The 20085-nt window shown below is 42.9% G+C and overlaps 1 protein-coding gene across 2 annotated transcripts; it reads left to right on the top strand.

The window, feature by feature from the left end:
• The first annotated feature begins 436 nt into the window (after nt 1-436).
• On the top strand, nt 437-15417 carry LOC311504884 (uncharacterized protein). Of its 2 annotated transcripts, XM_084568221.1 has the most exons (7): nt 437-549; nt 1005-1133; nt 1930-2030; nt 2154-2302; nt 3231-3459; nt 3646-3866; nt 13938-15417. In XM_084568221.1, exons 2-7 carry the CDS (start codon nt 1015-1017, stop codon nt 14103-14105), a joined length of 987 nt encoding a protein of 328 aa, XP_084424347.1. In that variant the 5' UTR covers nt 437-549; nt 1005-1014; the 3' UTR covers nt 14106-15417. The 2 variants fall into 2 exon arrangements, with proteins under 2 accessions (XP_084424347.1, XP_084424348.1); XM_084568222.1 differs by lacking the exon at nt 437-549 and having other exon boundaries at nt 906-1133.
• The last annotated feature ends 4668 nt before the right edge of the window (nt 15418-20085 follow it).

Raw genomic sequence — 20085 nt, 5'->3', positions numbered from 1 at the left:
TTAAGAAATGAGAAGCTACTCATTGCATCAGTTGGGGTTAAATAACTTGATGCCAGCTGAAAGATGATCACCCATGCAGTAATTATCCAATAGGAGGCTCCTACCTATTTGTTTAGTTAAATCCACGTGGAGACTTGTGAAGCAGATTGCCAGTCCAGAGTTTCCCCTGAACGTCACACAGATGGAAATAACAGGAGGTCGTTCCTTAAACGCACCATGAAAAAAAGAAAAAACAAAAAAAACACTGCAGGAGCGCGTGACGTCCTCGGTACGTCACGTCTCCGTGGGTGAAATGTGATGCTGCAGGTGGTGCACGTGGTCTGTTGTTTACTTCTTCCAGGAACACTGGCGGTGCAGCTGGAGAGGAGGAGGAGGAGGAGGAGGAGGAGGAGGGGGCGGTGAAATTGTGAAACAGCGTTCCTGGATAGAGTTACGTTGCTCAGCATTTAGAAAAGAGACGCAACAGAAGCGGCGGAACAATGTCGAAGTGAAGTTTCCGTGTTTTCTCCCTCTTCAACGGCTCTTTTAAACCAGCGCGAGACCTCAACAGTATGTATGCTTGTGTTGAGTCTTGTTTTTTTGCTCTTTGTTCTCTGCTGGAGGGGGGGAGGGCATGTGGGGGAGGGGGATGGGGGGGCATGTGGGGGAGGGGGGGGCTGCCTTCAAGTTCAGGTTCAAGTGTCGTCAACAAAGCTGTTGACCCTGAATGCAGCAGCCAGCATGCTCTTAAAGTATAACAACAAACATAGAGCCATGGAAGGAGCCGCTTCCATTTCATTTGTTATTCCGTTAATCTAAACATGTCTGATTTTGGCTTGAACAACGTGCTCATGAGGCACGAGTTTGACTGTGCTGCAGCAAAAGTAAACATACTTTCTCATGTAATTATGCAGGCAGCTCTGTTTCCATCTGCTGCATTGAGTTAATGTTGTCTCTTTAGCGAAACCGGCTCATGTCACTAATTTTCCTTCCTCTTCTTTTTCTTCAATTGTTTTTAAACACAGACTTTAGAGAATGCTTCAGCTTGGAAGCCTGTTTACCCAGTTTCACCCCAGCTCCAAAGCCTCAGAAAGTGCCCAAGGCCAGAGTCCGAAGCAGACGTTGACGCTGCCTGAGTTTTTACAACATGTCATGTAAGTGTTGGGTAAAGTTAAAACTGCACGAAGAAGCTTTAACTTTAAAATAACAGTAGTTCATGTGGCTATGTTACCAACCCACAAAGGCTTTTCTAATTAACTAACTAACTTTGTACCTATATGGAGCATTTTAGCATCTTTCAGCTCATTGTTTTGGTCTTTCTACTGTTTCTATGTCACACTTTCTTCGTTAAAAGCAGCACATCCAGCACCAAACAGTAAATGCTACCTCCAAAAGAGTTTAAAAGAACATTTGTGAAGTTTTCCACACAGATTGCTTGACTTTAAAGTGGTAACACCAGCTGTTAGTCGTGCTGCTAGGCAACTGTCAGCGTCCAGAGGCCACCGTGGCTAACAGTTTAGCGGGCTAACAACTGAATATAGGACATAAGGAAAGGACGAGGCTCTTGGGAATATCAGCATTTTCTTCATTATAAAATTACGAAGGAGAGATTATATGAATTAATTACAATATATTAACTTAGCGCCCACTTCTCTGAAAACCTCAGCAAACACCGGTTCCAGTTACGAGGTTGCGAACACCACAAGAGGGCGCTGTTCGTGTGGAGTTTACTCGTAAGATTGAACGTTTACGAGAAACACAACTACAAATGTGTAAATAGGCGGTTTTTGCTTTACTTTACATTACTGTTGTGTTCCACTACCCCCAAGTGGACAAACAAAAATAACCCGATGTTGCCTTAACTTTAGTTGTTAACTTATGAACTTTAAATTTGCAAAAAAAAGATAGTCAACGAAAAAAGCCCAATGCAATATTTTTATTTCACTATAGGAAACTCACCGGGCTGAGAAAGGAGGATGTTTACTGCAATCTGCGTGTTCCCAACCAGTTTCAGACCGCCAAAGATGACATCAACGTCGTTTTCCTCACAGGTTGGTGTCTATAATTGTGACATCCAAAAACTCCTGCTTCATTGTGCTAATGTTGTGTTTCTCTGCAAGTTCAAGTAGCTTTGGTACATGTTCTACTCGTATTTTATTTTTTCCTTCACTTAGGTCAAGGGATCTTCTGCATCGATGTAAAATCCTGGAGGGGCACCGTGTCAGCTCACAATCAAAGCTGGCATGTGCAAGTTAAAGAAGCGGACCAAAATCTTACCAATACCTGCATTGAGCAGATTGAAGATCCCCTCAAAGCTATCACGGTAAAAAAACTAAAAATGAAATGCTGCATTAGCCTCATAAAAATTTAAATGTCAAACCGTCTGGTACACTTTCGTCCAAGGTCCAACCAATTGTCCAACACACTGTTTTCATGCAAACTCTAGCCGGGTCAAGAGATTCTGAGTCACCGTGACAATTTATATGGAAATTTCAAACACTACAGCGGGGCTTCCTAAACTTCCCAAGTGGGCACTCGTCATCTGAAAGGCCATAATTATGTTCACGGGTTGAGTGTGGGACGGGGGGTGGAAGCAGCCAGGTGCCTAAACACAGCTGTCACCTTATGTGCCTGGGTCTGTTCGGAGTCATTCATTTCCATTTCTATAGATGCTGGAAGCTTGGCCGATGACAAACACACGCTGCATTATTGAAATAGTTAAATTGGATCTATTGACTCCCGTTAATCGCCACAAAGCAGATACAGCTCGACTGTCTGCGCCAAATTGGGGTTACGCAATTTTTTTTAAAAATGGCTCCTCTTAGAAATTCAATAGTGGACATTTGCATTGTAGCAAGAGCAGTGAAACATTCTTGTCACATATGATGAAAGTTTTCACTTTTCAGGCTTGATTTAATGAAACAATTAACAGGTTATTAATCAGTCTAGACAAGAAATCGATGAACTTTTACTATTTACGTCTTTATTTTATTATTATCGCCTTGCCTTTCTGTCTATTTTTGTAAACTCTCTCTTGAATGTCAGGATGAAACCACTGGCAGACATCATCACTGGTTCTTTTATGATGCAAAACTATCAAAACAACCCAAATTTGACATTTCTTGTACATGTAGGAGGGCAAAAACAGTGCCTACAATCTGCAAAATCATCATTTAAATCAAAGGAAAAGCTTAATAAAACACACATATAAGAACTATAAATGAATCGTGATGTTTAACCGTCTCCTCTAGACCAAGACGGCTAACTTATGCAGCCATCTGAAGAGGAGCGGCGTGTCCGTGCGCCAAAGCGCCGTCTTCCCCAGAGTCGTCTTCCTCTCTCCGGACTGCGAGCTGGACGAGGAGCTGAGGAAGAGGAGGGAGCTGGTCTCCCACAGCCAGATAGATGATTTCCTCAGATCTTTCAAGGAGAGCTACATGGCCTGGATTTCTGATGCTCTGACTCCCTCCTGGATCTCTGGTGAGATGATCTTAAAATATATGACGTTAACATTTTTCCAAAACTAAACCAATGGACATACCCTACAAGATAAAACTATTTTGAGATCAGCTTGACCTTAAGAAATTCCACTATTAGATTATGATTAAATCAAACTAGCTTCAGACAAGAATGCTACCAGCTACTGACTTTTTTTTTGTCCTGCAGGTCATCTGTCGTACAGGCAGATGGAGGCAGTGCGGGAGGTCTTGAGGAGGGTGGGAACGTGGGATCTGGTGCGGCTGCACGGAGGCGAGCAGCTGAAGGGAGACTACCAGGGCTGCCAGTACATCGCTCTCAACCGGCAGGACACCGACACGCTCGAGTTTTCCAGGCTCAGGACCCTGTCTGCTGATTCCCTGTGGGCCCTGCTGGGACACGCTCCTCAGGTCAGTCTGATGAGCCCATTAGTCGTGTCTGTAAATCGGGGCTGAACGCCGCGTCAGTGCCTCCAGATGATAATGTGAAGCGTGAACCAGCAGGTGGCAGTAGTACTTTATGACTGCCTCACTCAATATGTAGTTATCCCCTCTTGTTCTGGTAAAAACACAGATTTGATTTGAGCTAAAGACCACAGAACATGATGCCAATTTTACATATATTCAAACACAACATTTTTTATTTTAAAAATGTCAGAAAATATTCTTTAATAATCCAATAAAACTGAGCCAAGAGGCATCCAGTTAAAGAAGACTTTAGGCTGCTTACAACAACAATAATCACAACTAAGAAATAAACCGGTATTAGTTATTCAACAACGCGCCAAAAAGCTGAATGAGGCTTTTCAAATTGCTGCCTTCACTCTAATGTGCTCTCTCTGTTAATATCCACCAACACTTGAAGTGCTAATTACTGCCTTCTGTTTTCATTGAGGTAAGTCGTTCTACCTGCCTGCGAGGTCCTCATTAGCACACTTGATTAAATCAAAAATCAAGACACGGTTTGTAAAGCATCTTTTGAGCCTATTCCCAGACGGTTGATGTTTTAGAATATTCTCTGTTTTCATTGCGAGGTGATAATTGGGGGTTTTTCTTATTATTTTAGTCAAATGTTGTCTCTCTTCAGAGGGCATTCAGCAAATCTTAACCCGCACTACAGCAATGACTGAAAAGGCTGTCTGTGTAGTAGCTGAATCTGATTAATTAAGATATTAACGTGTAATTATTCTTGCGTGAGGATGGGCTCTGTGTCGTTTAATTTGTTAAAATTAAGTACATTTCACCTCTTGGAGAACGGCGAGCGTGACCCCCGGCTCAGCATCTGTGACAGATTCACACCCTCGGCGCCCAAACACTCAGCCTGGACTTCTCGTACAAGCCTGCTCAGGCTTTAGTTTGCCCCCCCACCCCAACCCCAACCCCAACCCCGAGCAGCCAGACTGTATGTACTCTCCCCTCTTGCCTCCAGCTGCTGTGTATTTGATACATGACCCAACAGTCATTAGACGGTCTCCAGCGGGCCCTTTTCTAGCCCAGGGGGACACACAGCGCGACAAGAAAATATATTATTTTCAAAGAAATACTTGTAAATGGAGGCGCAGTGAGAAGAACCTCCCCTCTATATTTCACAAAAACATATATGGGAAATATATCTGAGTATTCAGTTATCAAGTTCCCATTATTTCCAACGCATAAACCAAGAGGAAGAATAGATTTTGCCCCTGGATTTGTACAATAAACACAATTTCTTTGGACTCGGTAGCACTGTCACCTCCTCTGTCTTGCAAAGAAAAAAAAAAGCTCTTTGCTCGTGTGCAGCAGCTGCAAGGAGAAGCTTGGGGGGTGGCAGAGGAGAAACCCGATATCTCCCCCAGGCATATTTTCGGGGCCCAGAAATAATGCACGCTTTTGATTTGTTACTTGTAAACACGCCGGCTAAAAAGATCAGCGATATGACCCATGAGTTCCACTCCTCGGGCATATGTTCGGCCGTACGAGAAGTGGCACCAGATGCGTGCGCCACGCCGCCGTGGAGACACTAGGTTTGTTTTCAGCGAGCCCGGGCAATTACTCTGCGGAGAATGGGATGTCTACATGCCCCAAAGTGGAGAATGATTGAGTAGAGTGGCTGTAATTTATTAATTATGGTCTATATTCTTAGACCACGCTTCTGGCTTCATTCAATTTGTATGGATTGAGGAGTAATTGCAGTGTGTGTGTGCCTCTCTGTGTGTGTTAAGGGAAGAGAGAAGGAACTGAAGATCTGTTCAACATAAGTGCAAGTTAGTTATGTTGTTCATCTTCATGTCGTCCCTTGTTCTGATGTTTTTTTTACCATTTTTTTTAAAGTTTCCAACTCACAGCCAGCATATACAGAGCTTCTCCTAATTGCATATCCGAAAAGCAACAATTAAGTTCCTCCAGCCGTAACTTGACTACGCATCCCCCCGCCGGCTGATTAATAGAAGCGAAGCCAGCAGGCGAAAAAGCTGCAAATTCACAGACAACATCTCGGCTCACGGTGAATGGCAGGAATAATCAGATCTCGGTTGCCGGAGATACATCTTGTCTCCCCCGACGGGCTACGGATTCCACACAAATGCGGCTTGTTAATTTAACTCCACCCCGGCATTCCTCTCCGTTTGGCCATCTCCCAGGCTGCACGCGTCACCGGCCCGTAATGGACAGCCCGGTGCGCTCGGTGCTTAGCACAGAAAAGGCGGAGAGGGGAGACATCAACTGCTTTGTGGTGATAATGAATGGAGGCACACAAAAGGCCAGGAGCAGGCCATTTACAAAGCCTGCAAATTCTGCTGCCTAAATAGATAATATTGGCTGCCACTGTGGCTTTTTGGTCTCTTTTTATGCAGAGGACAAAAAACTGTATAAAGCCATTTGAAGTAAATGCATGCAGTGCCCATTACGGTTACTTATTAAATAATCATTAGCAAACATGGCTTGTGTGTGCTGCACAATGAGAATGCTGTATATGGACACGAGAACGGATGTTTTTTGGCCACAAGAAAAGCTAAAAACAAGTGCATGTTTTCAATCACAAGATGCAAAAAAAGAAGTTGTTTCGCAGAAAGTGACGATTTAATTTCAGATTTTCAGCCCCAAACACCGTCATCACGGCTAAGAAAAGTTTCAAAGAAAAGTTTTCCTGGATCTATTAGCTTGTAAGGCCGAATGAAAAATGATTGGAAGCTACCAGGATGTTCAGATTTCTGTAATTGCAGGATCCCTCTCGAAAGGAAGCTGGAATTGGAAATAATTTGCGGGCCGAGTGTGTGTAGGAAGCCGCGGAGGAAAAAAACTAACCATGCAATTACGCACGAGAAGAGCTGCTGCAGCACCACAAGTGTCTGTAATGAACTAGCGAAGACACCGGCACTTATACGGCGGAAGGCAGTGATAAAAGCCGCCTTGTAATAGTGCGTGATTAAACTTGGTAAAAAATCTATTTTTTCACTCGAGCGCCGAGCCGCGGTGAAGAGTCCCGTGGAGAGATTCTGCATCTGTCAGTTTGAGGGTGACTCAACGCGCTTCCTCCAAATTCATCACCCCGGCGGGCAGCAGCAGTCGCTGTGGAGGGCTCTTCAGTGGGCTCTTTTGTTAATTTAGTTAAACATCAACCCGTTGGAGTTCACGTTTTACACATGCCTACTTAACACGGGCGGAGTTTCAGTAAATTTGAATGCATGTTTAAAATCCGTAACATTAATATTCATTGGAAAATAATTTCCCTGCATGTGGAATGAGCTGGGGGTTGTGAGGCGCAGTAGAAAACACAGCGTGTTGCAGTCATAAATGTTTATATCTAATGCAACAATAAAGGCATTATGATCATTTATTTTTAATATTCATACATTAAGTCTTCAGTAATTACTTTTTTTTTGGAATAACTGCTCATTCTGCAACTGTTCTGATAGCTGATAAATCATTTTTAAAGAATATATTCCTATTAGGAATAGAGGACTCTCTTATGTGTGGTAATAAAATGATTATGTGTGTTTTGCACTGTTAGATTCATTACACAATCAATTTAATTAGCGTCTGGTTTCTGTTTTGTCATATTTTATATATATATATATATATATATATATAAAGAACTAAATAAGGCAAGTAATATCCAGGTTAATCCATAATAATCCTAGTTCCAGCTCTAATAATATGCCCATCCACTCACTTGCCACAACTGATTTAACAGTCCTGCACTAAATTAGACTGAAAGTGACTCTAGTAATGTTCAGTTTAATGTCGAAACGGCATGAGAAAGGTGGTAATTCAGCTGTCAACAATGTAGTTTGTGGTGCTGCTAAACCAGATTGAAGTGTTTCTGTTATTTAGCCTAGCCCACCGACTAAAACGTGGTTGCCAAAATAACAGAAGCATGTGCTGATACAATACAGTTGAATAGAAATACTGATTTATTTTATTCAGTTTCACTAGTGTACCCAATAGACTGGCAAGTGAGCTTATAATCACAATACAACTCCATTGAAAACTTAATATATATATTATTTATTGCAAATTAATAAGACCCTTCTAGGAGTCATTGAGGATTTTTCCAATTAATGATTCTCCGCATTAAACGCTGCTTTTAGTATCTAACTGAAACTTTTCTTTGGTCTGCGGCCAAGATGTCAACTTTATCTGCGTACGCTCGGTTACTTGTTCTGTGGACTCAGGATATTACAGTGATCCCCGCAGTATAGGTCCTAAGATATGATCAATAGGGATTCATGAATAATGAAGAGGCAGAGTGGAGCAGAGGCACTTAATTACAGCTTCAAAAGCCATTCTCGTTAATTGAGGAGAATAAAGGTGGTGAAGTGGACTGAACGACGGCATTAAAACATTTTTTTTGTGTGTGTGTGTGTGTGAATTTCTTTTTTATATTTATTATAAACCCCAGCTACGAATCGCGTAATTGGAAACGTCTGCATTTGTGCGTTTGACATTTAATATCGCGGTTTGTTTTGTGCGCTCCCTCCGTCCTCCCCAGACCACCTGTGAGCAGACTATCGTTCTTTTAATGTAAAGCCTAATACGCTGCATGTCCAGACAATGTGTGTCCGCTGTGTGCAGCAGATACTGTATGTAATTGACAGCCCTGCCATCTGTTACAGTTATGTGAAATTACGGATAAACTAGTTAACAGACACTTTGGCCCATTGTCTGTTGTTTTGATAATCACCCTTAATAACGGACGGCATCAATATGGTCTTTAAACCTGATTTGGGAGTTAATGGAGTCAGATGGGGCCAGTCAGTGTATGCTCTGGGGGTAATGCTGTTTGAGATGTTCGTAAAGAGCAAATTAAATCAGTCATAGATTGTGCCCTCTCAAGTCAGCCAGACAACCAGACCCATTGAGGAGAAAAAGGAGGGGATTCATATTTTAACCTCTCGTAGAAAATGCACTTATGCGGATGGAAATAAAGTCAGAGCTGGGTGGCTGGATGTAAATGGTTATTGCCGGGAGTCTAATGGCTTCCTGTTTAGCCGGGGCCTTCGGGTGGTTGCTTCGGAGCAGAGACGGAGCTATTCAGAACTTAACCAGACGTTTGTTTTTGCGTTTATGGCTTCGTACAAATGCAGTTATTGACGTTATGTCAGCAAACCAAAGTTTAGGCATCTTAATGGAGTTCAGTTATGATGTTTGAGCATTTCGTGCAACAAGTATGGTCTGTTGTTGGGTTCTTGCCTAAGCCCTGAAAAGATTGGTCCAGTACTAGATTAGTTAAATTTTGATTTCATATTAATCTCAATCTGAAAATCCAGATTCTGAATCATGATCATAATTTCTTGCTTCTTGCAGATTTACCACCTGCTGGTTTTGAACTTTTGGGTCAGTCAAAACAAGCAACTTCAAGATGTCACCATGTTCCATGAGTAGTGTTTAATACCCTAAAGATTTCGTCTTAATAAGGATGCGTTAGAAATTACGAATCAGTCTGATAAAACAGATAAATGAACCAAATTGCTCCAGCTGTAGCAGCAATTTTAAGCAAAACACTTAAACTTGCATCCAATCTGAGCTACTTCCTCCACTGCCAGATGTATTTTTTATTGCAGCTACCACTGCTAATAATGCGCAAAATTTGGTAGCATAATCTAATGCTTAGTTATTGGTCATTGTTTGCTTTAGAAAAACATAATTCAGTCAGAATTACTCATTTATTGAATGAAATTTGATGAAAACACTTCTAACTATCAAATTACAAAAAATCTATTGAGTGGAATCAAATCACAGATAATCTGGTGATTCACAGCCCTCATTGCAGATTAACATATTCATCCAACGAGCCAAACCGCACAGCGTTTACCTAATTGCCTCGCGGACCCTTTTTGGTCCGGTTCCACGACACTTGGCTCGTCGTCAAAGATGCTCGGTTGCGCCGGAGGTGTGTTGCTCAGTGTTCCTCCCCTCCTGCGTCTGGTGAGACACGGCGCGGAACAAAGAGCCCGTCGTCTGAAGCCGGTGTGGCGTTACGCTCACTCAGAGTTCACCAGAAACACTGCACCCATGGCTCCAGGTAATGGCCCCCGCTGACTGATACCCCGCTGGGATCCCTTTGACTTTATCAAGGGAAAAAATCTGAACTTTGTGAATGGCAATACACGCAGGTGGTGACACGTCCCTACCCAATTACACGGGTCCTCACATTATTCACGTCCGTCACACTTGTCAGTCCTTAATAACTACAATTAATTACACAGCAGAAATAGCGAGACAGACACAATTCTCCATCAATGATGCACTTTTGTTTGCTTTATTTTCCAAGTAGAACAAGTCATTTGGGATTTTCTGAACTGTCTTTACAACAGATACGCTCTGAATCTGTGCCGCAGACATCCCTACAGGTAGAAGATAAGGAAACCAGTGGAGATCGCTATCAGCCATTTGTAAGGAGACGTTTCTTTTTGGACGGAGAACGAGCTGTCGTCTTGAGTTTGAGGGGGTAAAAGGTGAACGGTGAACCAGAGGCAGGATTTATGAGTATTACCAGACGGTAAATAAGAAGAAGGGAGCTTGTCACGACGAAACGTGAGGAGTGATGTCACTCACATGACTACAGAGACACTGAAAGTGAGAGGCAGATCAGCGCAGACACCGTTAGGTGAGCTCTCAGCCCTTTGTGTGACACCCAGCCTTAGCCCCAAGGGTCTAGTCCTCACCGTGAAGTGTTATACACGCTCATTCAGGCCTGTCGGTGCTTGTAGTGATTCTCAGACACTCGTGGACAACTCGCGGGGAAAAGTGAGATGTTATTTTAGCAGCTATTGATCTGCTCACCTCGGCTCGGTCGAGGCCGCGCAGCTGCGACGTGTTAACATTTTGTCTTAAATGTCTTATGCAAGTTCAGCTGTGAATGGCTTTTCTCGTGCAAGCTGCTCTGCTGCTGTAAGTTAGACGCGGTGTCGTCTTCACCCGCAAACGCTTGCCTCAAGTGGCTGACAGGGTAACACGCAGTGACAGTTCTTGTACCTGACACATCGTCTCCATTGAACAACACCTGGCAAGCAGGTTGTCTAGACCGCACAGACCAGGAGTCAATGCCAAGACGACGATTCTTCCTTCCTGTGTGTCAAAGAGTCCTCAGTGGAGCAGCTAATAAAAACTGGAGAAACCGTGACGTGCAATCAGCCAATCAAGACGATTGTCGCTATAAACATTTGTGAATATCAAGAATTGTGCAGCAGTATTTGCGTTTTATAGCTTTTCTTCTTCTTACTATATGAGATGAGTAGTTCTCTGCTTCTGTTTGTGTTTAAACATGATGCAAAACCTGTGCTGTGTCTGCGCCTCCACAAAAATAAAAGTACTCAACTTTGGTTCTTTTAAATGAGTTAATTGCGGATTACCAACTATTACGTTCGGCTGTGATTTGCTAGAATAATTCCTTTCTGATGTCTTTGTCTTGTTTTATGTGCCTCTCTGCCACCAGCTGTCATGAAGCTATTTTTTCATGCATCCCAAATTAATAGACACTCACTCTGAAGTGTCTGATGCTATTGTAACGCGAGCCATGTGGCATTCGGCCAAGGCTGCAATATAAGACACAATTGTTTGGCTTTTTCTCCTCCGTCTCTCTCTATCTCTCTCTCTCTCCCCGTTTTAATGCACAGTAATAAGTAAGTAAATGGTGGAAAGATGTGTGTCTGAAATCGCAGCGGCCTTTGTTGTAGATAATTAGGTTAGCAGCAAGAGCGTGCAGGTGCTGAGTGTGTGCTGTGTGCTCGTGTTGTGTTATCGACTTGCTCATATTCGTAGGCTGTCAGGGGTGTTGCACTTCCCATCAGCCCCAAAGCTCACCAACCTCTTCACTATTAAAATGATCACTTTCAATAGCAGACAAAGGAAAGAGGGAACATATCTAGTGCAGGGTATTTTCCCCACCTCTAATGCTTATCTGCCTTTTGATGTCGGCGTAATAAAAGGCCTATTGGGCTCCCACAATGACCTGCAAAATGGACAAGGGCCGATATACTGGGTTCTGACTGTCGCTACCATTAACTAAAAGGCCCAGACATTATGGAGAGCCGGGGATGAAAGTACACGGGAAAAAAAATAATAATTGAAAAATTGCCTAATGCTAAAGTGAAAGAAAATGGAACTGTGAAAAGGCACTGTAATATTCTGTTATCCCCTGTAAATGCAGCCAAACAAGAGATGCAGTGAGGCATTCTTTTTGAAATGGATGTGGTTCAATTACCTGCATGTCTAAATCTAGTTAAGGCCTCCATTGTCGGGCTCGAAACATAACAGGCAGTTTTGATGTCGTGTTAAAGCGTACTATGCCCTACAACCTACATAAAATCAAGAGAGGTATGACTCCATTCAAGATGTGGATGGGAATTAAAGCTCACATTGAGAAGGAGGTTAATTTAATATTTATTCTGTTCCAGTCTGCTGTTTGGATCTCTGTTCTAACGGAGTTGCTCAATATTTTAGCAAGCCTTACAAGTTATTAAATGGAGGATTAATGTGCTACCTTCCAACAGATGGATGAACAGATTTGTTACCGTGCAATACGTTTGACTAAATAGAAAATTACAGATACATTCAATCTGGAATACAACTGCTAAAAATAAACAACTGCAACTGTTTCATTAACCAGTTAATTTTGAGTAATGTCGGTCAGTTTACCAGTAAAAATTGTGACTCTAGTTTAAGACTGAAATATTAATAATTAATTAAGAATATAGCTGAAAGGTTAACCAGTTATGAAGACAGTTATTAGCACTATCTAGGTCCAGATCAGGCCAAATTTGATTTAGAGGTGAACTCGGAACTTCCCGGTGCTACCTCAGGAGGGTTAGGGTTTAGAAAACCTCATCCTCTAAATCGTAAGTTGTGGCGTTTCCTTATAAATTTAGATAAAGGCTACGACACACCAGTTGTCGGCCAGTGTAGGGTTGTGAACGGGTCAGAGAGATCACTCTGATTGGCTGTTCAGCTTAGAGAATCACTGCACCAGAGGAGGAACGGAGGTGACGGAAGTTTTGCAAAGCCTGTTTTACATCTGAACAGTGACATTCACAAATACGCTCATTATCTTTCACAAATTAATGAACTGTAGATCAACTGATCAGCCAGTTTTAAATGGTGAATATAGACTACTGACACCTGCTGGTAGGAATTGATATCTCCTTTCACAGAGGTCCATAACGTAGCTACCAGCTGGCCATTGGCTTTTCTTTGCGGTGCGTTCAAGGGCAACTTTTTGGTTAGGACTCACACTAGCCCTTCATTGCTGGTGGTTTCTTTAAATCAGTTTGGTGTGTCTGTACCTTAAGTATGCTAATGTAGATGCTTGCAAAACCTTTAAGGCTCGTTTAGGGTACTGCGGGGCATAGATGCCGTAACCTACGCATGTAGCCAACACCGGTGCGAACCATTAATACTTGCGCGCTCATCAGTCTGGCTCGCTCTATAGACACTACCCAAACGCTAGTCAGCGCTGTCAGGCTAATTTTTGTTTCCACTTCCTGCTTCACTTTCAACAATGACGACTGAAATGTTGGCAGAAATTTCGCCGAAGATGAGTCGTACAAATGTGTTGTATCTCCGGACCTATTGATCCAAAACAATCAATTGCGGAGATGGAGAAGCAGCCGGAAATACTAAAGCGGAAACACGCTGCTACCAAGCGGACCAATCACAGCTCTTGTGGTCTGCGTCGCTGCTGTGTGTAGTTACGTTTCTGGGGAGGTGTATGTTAGCAACGGCACTAGAGTCTGCGAATGCTATTTTTATTGTTTTCATTAATAAACCCTCTTCCAACTAGCCCAGATCAGTAGGTTCATTCAGATTCTTCATTGTCCAGGCCCAATCCACAAAGCAACAGCTTGTACTTGTTGAGGTCAAAGGTGAAAGTCATGAGTGTCTAGCTCTAACCAGAGGGTCAGGAGGTCTGAGACAGGGTCATTGAGCCTCTTGAGAATGAAGCCCCACCTTTAAGCCTCAGTTCTCCGTACCTAATATTTACTTTTTGTTTCCCCTACTCTGCAGGTAACGGTTAAAATGTATAAGCGTGGATCTCACAGCTGGTTGGGTAAGTCCCTGAACGCCACCGCCACCATCCCTTCCAACACCTTGGTGATGTTCAGGATCAGCGGCGAGGACGCGGATGCCAAGATCCCAGCGAGCACCATTCACAGCATCACACTCAGCATTTAAGAGTGAGCGTCAGATTTAAGAAGGAGGATATTCAGGAGGACACGGCGCTGAACGGAGAGGAAGCATTCTTAATTACTAGTATGCAGTTGCAAAAACCAAATTCTTACTTAAGCTCAAAACTGGGTGCCTTTTACTATGCAGTGTTTGTACTTTTTTATTATTTTATACTCAAAACACAAAATAAAAATATCTTAACAGGAGTAGTTATTGGAAAAAAGGGAAGCCCCGTTACTAGTTTTTCAGATTCTTCAATCATGAGTGATAATATTATGTTAACGAAGATGGTTTCCAACAATTAGCTTGATTAGCTTTTGTCTTGTTTTGAACTTCTAGGGCTGGCCCACACTTTACACTAACCGCTAATTAACCATTACGCCAACTGACGGTGTCACATCAGATCAGGTCTCGAGTGTTTAATGTGTTAATTGTGCCGGTTAAACGGCGGCGCCGGCCTTTGGCGCAGTGAGGGCTGAACACGCGCGCTCTCTCCGCCTCTGTGGGGTTTTAATGGGAAGTTATTTACGGTGTGTTTAGACGGTGTAACTGTAAGAGGCTTTATTAATATGCCCCACTGCACCGAGGAGACGATAACGCTTTCAGGAGCTCGCAGGCGCAACCACCAGCGCCATTCATAACTGTGTCAGACCCACTTTCCATCAGTTTCCAGGCTTACACGGCTGCGCTAACAGCTAGCAATTGTATTTACTGGGCCTGGCAGTGGCCGAAATGAAGTTATTTCCATCAAGATATCAGTGCCTTTAGCTAATGCAATAGAAGGAGCTCTCTCTGTCGATGGTATCTGTTTGCGTGGCATCTCTACCTTAAACATCATTACACTGTACTCTAGCTCCTCACGTTTTTAAATGTCTCTTTTACCTGAGGGCCAGATCGGAGGCAGTTGCACAAGCAGCACTGTGTTTGCATTATTTCATGAGAGCGGTCGTTTTGAGCTCTCAGCCGACATTGCTTGAAGTCTTTTGATGAACTTAATATACCTTTGCATATTTAAACTTACAGCAAGTAGTCCTCAGGTTTTCACCACAGCACTTGAACAATACTGACAGTGTGGGGCGGTCTGTAAATGGGAACGACGTAAGGAAATGTCTGCGCATGCATGAGAATGTTTTTCTGTCGTTTTGTTAGACTTTTGTGAGTCATTATTTTATAAGATTTTCAAGCATTTTCGAACGTAAAGCCAAGTTAAAAAGCATGAACTCTTCCGGTGCATGGTTGTTTACTGAATGTATCATTGTATTATCAAGTGTTTTTATGTTTTTCAATGATCTGGTGTTTTAATAAAAAGATTAGATTGTTTAAAGCTTCGAGTGATTATTTACTAATTGCTTCCCTAAAGCCATTGTGCATCCAAGCAGACCTGCGAAGGCTCTGTAATACTGAACCGCACATACAGATTCATTTGTCACTACTGGGCCACAAGGTTTCTTCAAAGCCTTATTAGGGAGATGGAGGGCATCCATCAACAGCTCACTCTGCTCTTTGAAAGCAAGCATCACGTCTCCAGCGCGGTAAAAAGACTGGAGATTAGGAATGGATGACTGGCCACGGGGACAAAGGAAACCCTGTTGGGCAGCGTGGTGGCGGCTGGGAGGGGAAGCTGAGCGGAAATGGACATGGAGATCAGACCAGAACATAGTGTGACAAGGTAACAAGGTAAACTGATCCAGGCTGCAATTCCTCTGGAAACTGAATCAATGAGGGTTCTGTTAAGATGGAAATCCTCCCGGATATCGAGTTTAGGTGAATCTATTGTAGGGTAGAATCAGCTGTAAATATACTGCCGTGCTTTGCGGTACACACGAGTAACCTACAGATAAGTGTGTGAGTTGCGTGTTTTCCGACAGACAGGACATCCAGGAAGTGAAGCGGAAAAGATCTTTGCCCTGCAAGAAGACCAGGTGTCCAACGTTGACCTCTGGCCATTCTGCGTTCTAGGTTTCCAGGTCAGGTGACTCCTTTGACCCTTTTCTTTATACAGGACTTGCAACTATAGAGCAGCCTGGACACGAAGGGCTGATCCCCTCTCAAATGACATGTGAAGGAACGAGCCACTGTCTCAACCATTCACTTCCTGCACCCCAACGCTTGCATTCACACGGATCGAGAACATAGACGTTTTTCCTTTCTAAAATGCTGTGCTGCGGTTTTCCAGGCGAATTTCAGCACTGGACAAATTTAACTGTTTGACCCCATTATGCAAACGCGTCATCTTCTGTGATTTTGCTGCTTCAGCTCGACTCGCTCAAAGGTTCGATCGGGCCGAGGGCAATTCGCTCTTTTTAACTGCAAATATTTTCCGAGATCCAAGCGTGTGTCATCTGTAAAGAGCCCTAGAGATGAAATTGTGTTGTACTGAGAGTCTAACCTTATGGGAAAAGCTATGTTTACTGTAAGTGGGGAAACAGTTTGGAATGACTCTTGGCTCTGACTGTGCTCCGGCATAAACACTCTGAACACCACAATAGATGGAACTGCCTGTGAATTCATATCCGGCGTATACCTGTTGTCACAGGAGCTATTTCGGCTCCAGTTCAAACAGTATAACAAAAATTTTGCCCATAAATACAATGAAATAAATCATGCACAATCCCTGAAGCCAAAAAATGGCAGTTTACCCAAATTTAAAGCTGCTCGTTTTCCTAACTTAAAGGACCACTGTGTAGGATATTGTCACCTAGTGGTGAGGTCAGAGACTGCAACCAAGTGAATACTCATCCCTTTTCAAGCATGTAAAAGAACATACGATGGCTTCCACTTAATGAGAAAAGATCTCTCTCTGGAGCCACTGTCTTTTTTGTTTTTTTCGTCCACTCTGGAAACATGGCAGTACAACGCAGCAACCTCCCTGGAAGGAAACCTGTTCCCTATGTAGATATAATGGGCTCGATCTAAGCCAGGGGTGCCCACACTTTTTTGGCTTGTGAGCTACTTTTACAGTGGCCAAGTCAAAGTGATCTACCTACATATATATATACAGTGTTAAAAGCTCTATCTATCTTCGAATGATTAGACTAACATCTCTATTTTTTCCCAATGGCACGCGATCTACCCGCACTACCTTCACGATCTACCGGTCGATCACGATCGACATAATGGGCACCCCTGATCTAAGCTAACAAAAGCAAAATGATTATATTTGACTGGTTATTATAGACTAATTAAAACATAATTGCATTCTAATTCCCAGAAATCCTACAGAAATGGAGCATGTGTTTTTTTTTTTTGCTCAGGTCAGAGATTTTAATCTTACCCTAACATAGTGGCGGCTGTTAAAATGTTTACCACCTCACCACCTATTTGCCACCTCAGTTTAACGTTTTAAACAATGTTAAACTAACAATTAGCTAACAATTAGCTAATTAACGCTAAACCAAAGGTGCGGTGGACAGTGATGGGAATTTTATTGGTTACTGGTAAGTGTTTGGTCACGGTGATGAGCTTTTTTACAAAAAAATAAAAAATGTCCACCTCGTTTTTGCAAATAGACATGAGATAGAATAGAATCTGGAAACCTAAAATGACAAAGATTATAGTGCGAGACCGACTAGTCCATGCTCAGATTCTTCTGCAGAAGAACTATTTGTCGGTAGCACTAAATAACATAAAGAAAACTAACAGAATCAAAGTTTGTAGGCTTTGCCACCTGTAAAACCAAACTAGCGTACTCTATAGATCAGGACGTCTCAAAAGACTGCACAGTGATTGCATGGATTTGTCACAACACAAAAGGTCGGAGGACTGTATTTATAAGACTATTTCTTAGCAGCTAAGACTGATGTACGAGAAGGTTGAGAGTGCTCATGAGAATAACGCACTAATACAACAAAGTGAAATGTCTTTGAATGCATTTTACAGCGGGATAAAGTGCAATTGTGCTGAAAATACAGCTACAAGCTACGTTTGGCAGGCTTTCATACAACCAGCACAATGTGATTATAAAAGGAGACAGGCCGTCCCGCTAATGCCCACCCGGCCGCTATTCTATCGACACTACTTTGCTGAGCGGCGGTAAAACTTTCAAAGCATGAGAGCAGCAGGGTTCATAAGAACTTAAATGTTTCTTTTACCTCTTGCAGATGTTCAAATTTAAGCATCATCAAGGCTCTATTAAAGGTTTAGTTTTTTTAATAGACTTCAGTGTCCAACAGAAAATGGGAGAATGGTTCGATTGTGTATTCTTAGATAAATAAATGGGCACGCGGGCAACAACGGGCAAGGGGCTGCGGAAATTAGCCAGTTTTGAAACAACTCTCAAAAGCGCTGCACTTGTAGAAAACCTACGCCACAACAAAAGACACACAGGAGTGAATGAAATGAAGCTTCCTTGCCAATTACCGTGGCGAGCGTGGCCGCGGTGGGGCTTTTTGTGCTTCACACAAGCAGTCTTTTCTCCCCCTTGTCCCCGGCTATTGAGAGGGATACATTAGCCAGGCGGGATGGATGCGGTGGAGAGGCGCGGAGCAGAGGGTTCGCAGTTATACAGCTCACTTCACGCCTGGTGTTACAGACCTCTCTTATGATTTCACTCGCGGCGCTCGCACAGAATGTGATTTTTACCATGTCATTTTTTTCTGCCTCCTCTCTGAGACTTGCACAGAGATCCAGGCGAGGGAAATATCCGCTTTCATCTTGTTTGGATAAAACACAGCAGTGATGACATTTATGCGCGGTTAATTTCATATTGTGCAGGCTTAAAAAATCGGTTTTGCAGACTATTTGAAAAGGCTGAAACAGACAAAGAGCAAGATCTCATCCCAGACGTAGTGGGTTTCCCCCTTTTCCAGGTCAATTTCTAAAGTTCAGATCTTTTCCACAAACACTTCCCTCCAATTATGCCATACTCCAATTCAGTACTGTGTTGAAATATATTGTTGGAGCCCAGTTTATTCAAATCTGGACATTTAAAGGGGAATTACCATTTTTTACAACCTGGATAGTGAATCGTCCGACCTTATTTCTGGCTTAAAATACAATCATTTACTCACCCATATAACTTTAGTGTCATTTGGAGTTGTTCGGACGATATTTAGATCCACTGGAGCGCCACAAATTTCCATATAGTGGGAGTGACTGGGGCACCGAAATGCAGTCTCTAAATAACACATTATCTGCCGCGAAACTCGTTCATTTCACCAATATTTTGTTATGATATGCTAGTGCTATTCCCTGTTCAGTCCGGAGTTACCTGTTATCATCATCCGGGGTCTATAGATTGACCTACTGACCTCTGACCTGGATGATGTCATCTCTGAGCGCCGCGCGCACCCGCGAAGGTCGGCTAGTTCACCTGTAACTTGCTACTGCTAGTTTTTTGGAACATGGCTGAATATTTCTCCGATTCTGAGGTTGTGGACGACGATTTTTTTTTTGATGGACGTCCTTACCATTTTAAGGCAGAGTATACGGATGAGGAGCTTGTTGGAGGGAGGATGTGGAGGCAGAGAGAGGAACATCTGGCTGAAGAACAACAAACTGCTGCACGTACGCGAATAGATAACAGGTAACTCTGGACTCAACGGGGAATAGCACTAGAGTATCATAACAAAATATTGGTGAAATGTTGAGTTTCGCGGCAGATAATGCGTTATTTAGAGGCTGCGTTTCGGTGCCCCATTCACTCCCACTATATGGATATACGCGGATCTAAATATCTTCTGAACGACTCCAAATGACACCAAAGTTATATAGCTGAGTAAACAATCATATTTTATGCCAGAAATATGGTCCAGGTTGTAAAAAACGGTAATTCCCCTTTAAATACAATAATGACACGTAATCATTTTTTTTTTCTTCAACCAGGACACGCCCTGACCTGAAAATGCTTGTGGCGCTGCAACACTGACATAATGTTTTATTGTATTTCTTTCTCACCTACATCCCTCTGGACCACCTCAACGAACGAATGCTCAACTCTTCGTGGCACTCTTCTCCCAGCATGCTCTGCAGGGTTGCAGCAACTGTA

Source organism: Chelon labrosus (assembly GCF_963514085.1).
Source record: "Chelon labrosus genome assembly, chromosome: 19".
NCBI classification, from domain to species: Eukaryota; Metazoa; Chordata; class Actinopteri; order Mugiliformes; family Mugilidae; genus Chelon; species Chelon labrosus.
This window is presented reverse-complemented; position numbering and strand designations above follow the sequence as displayed.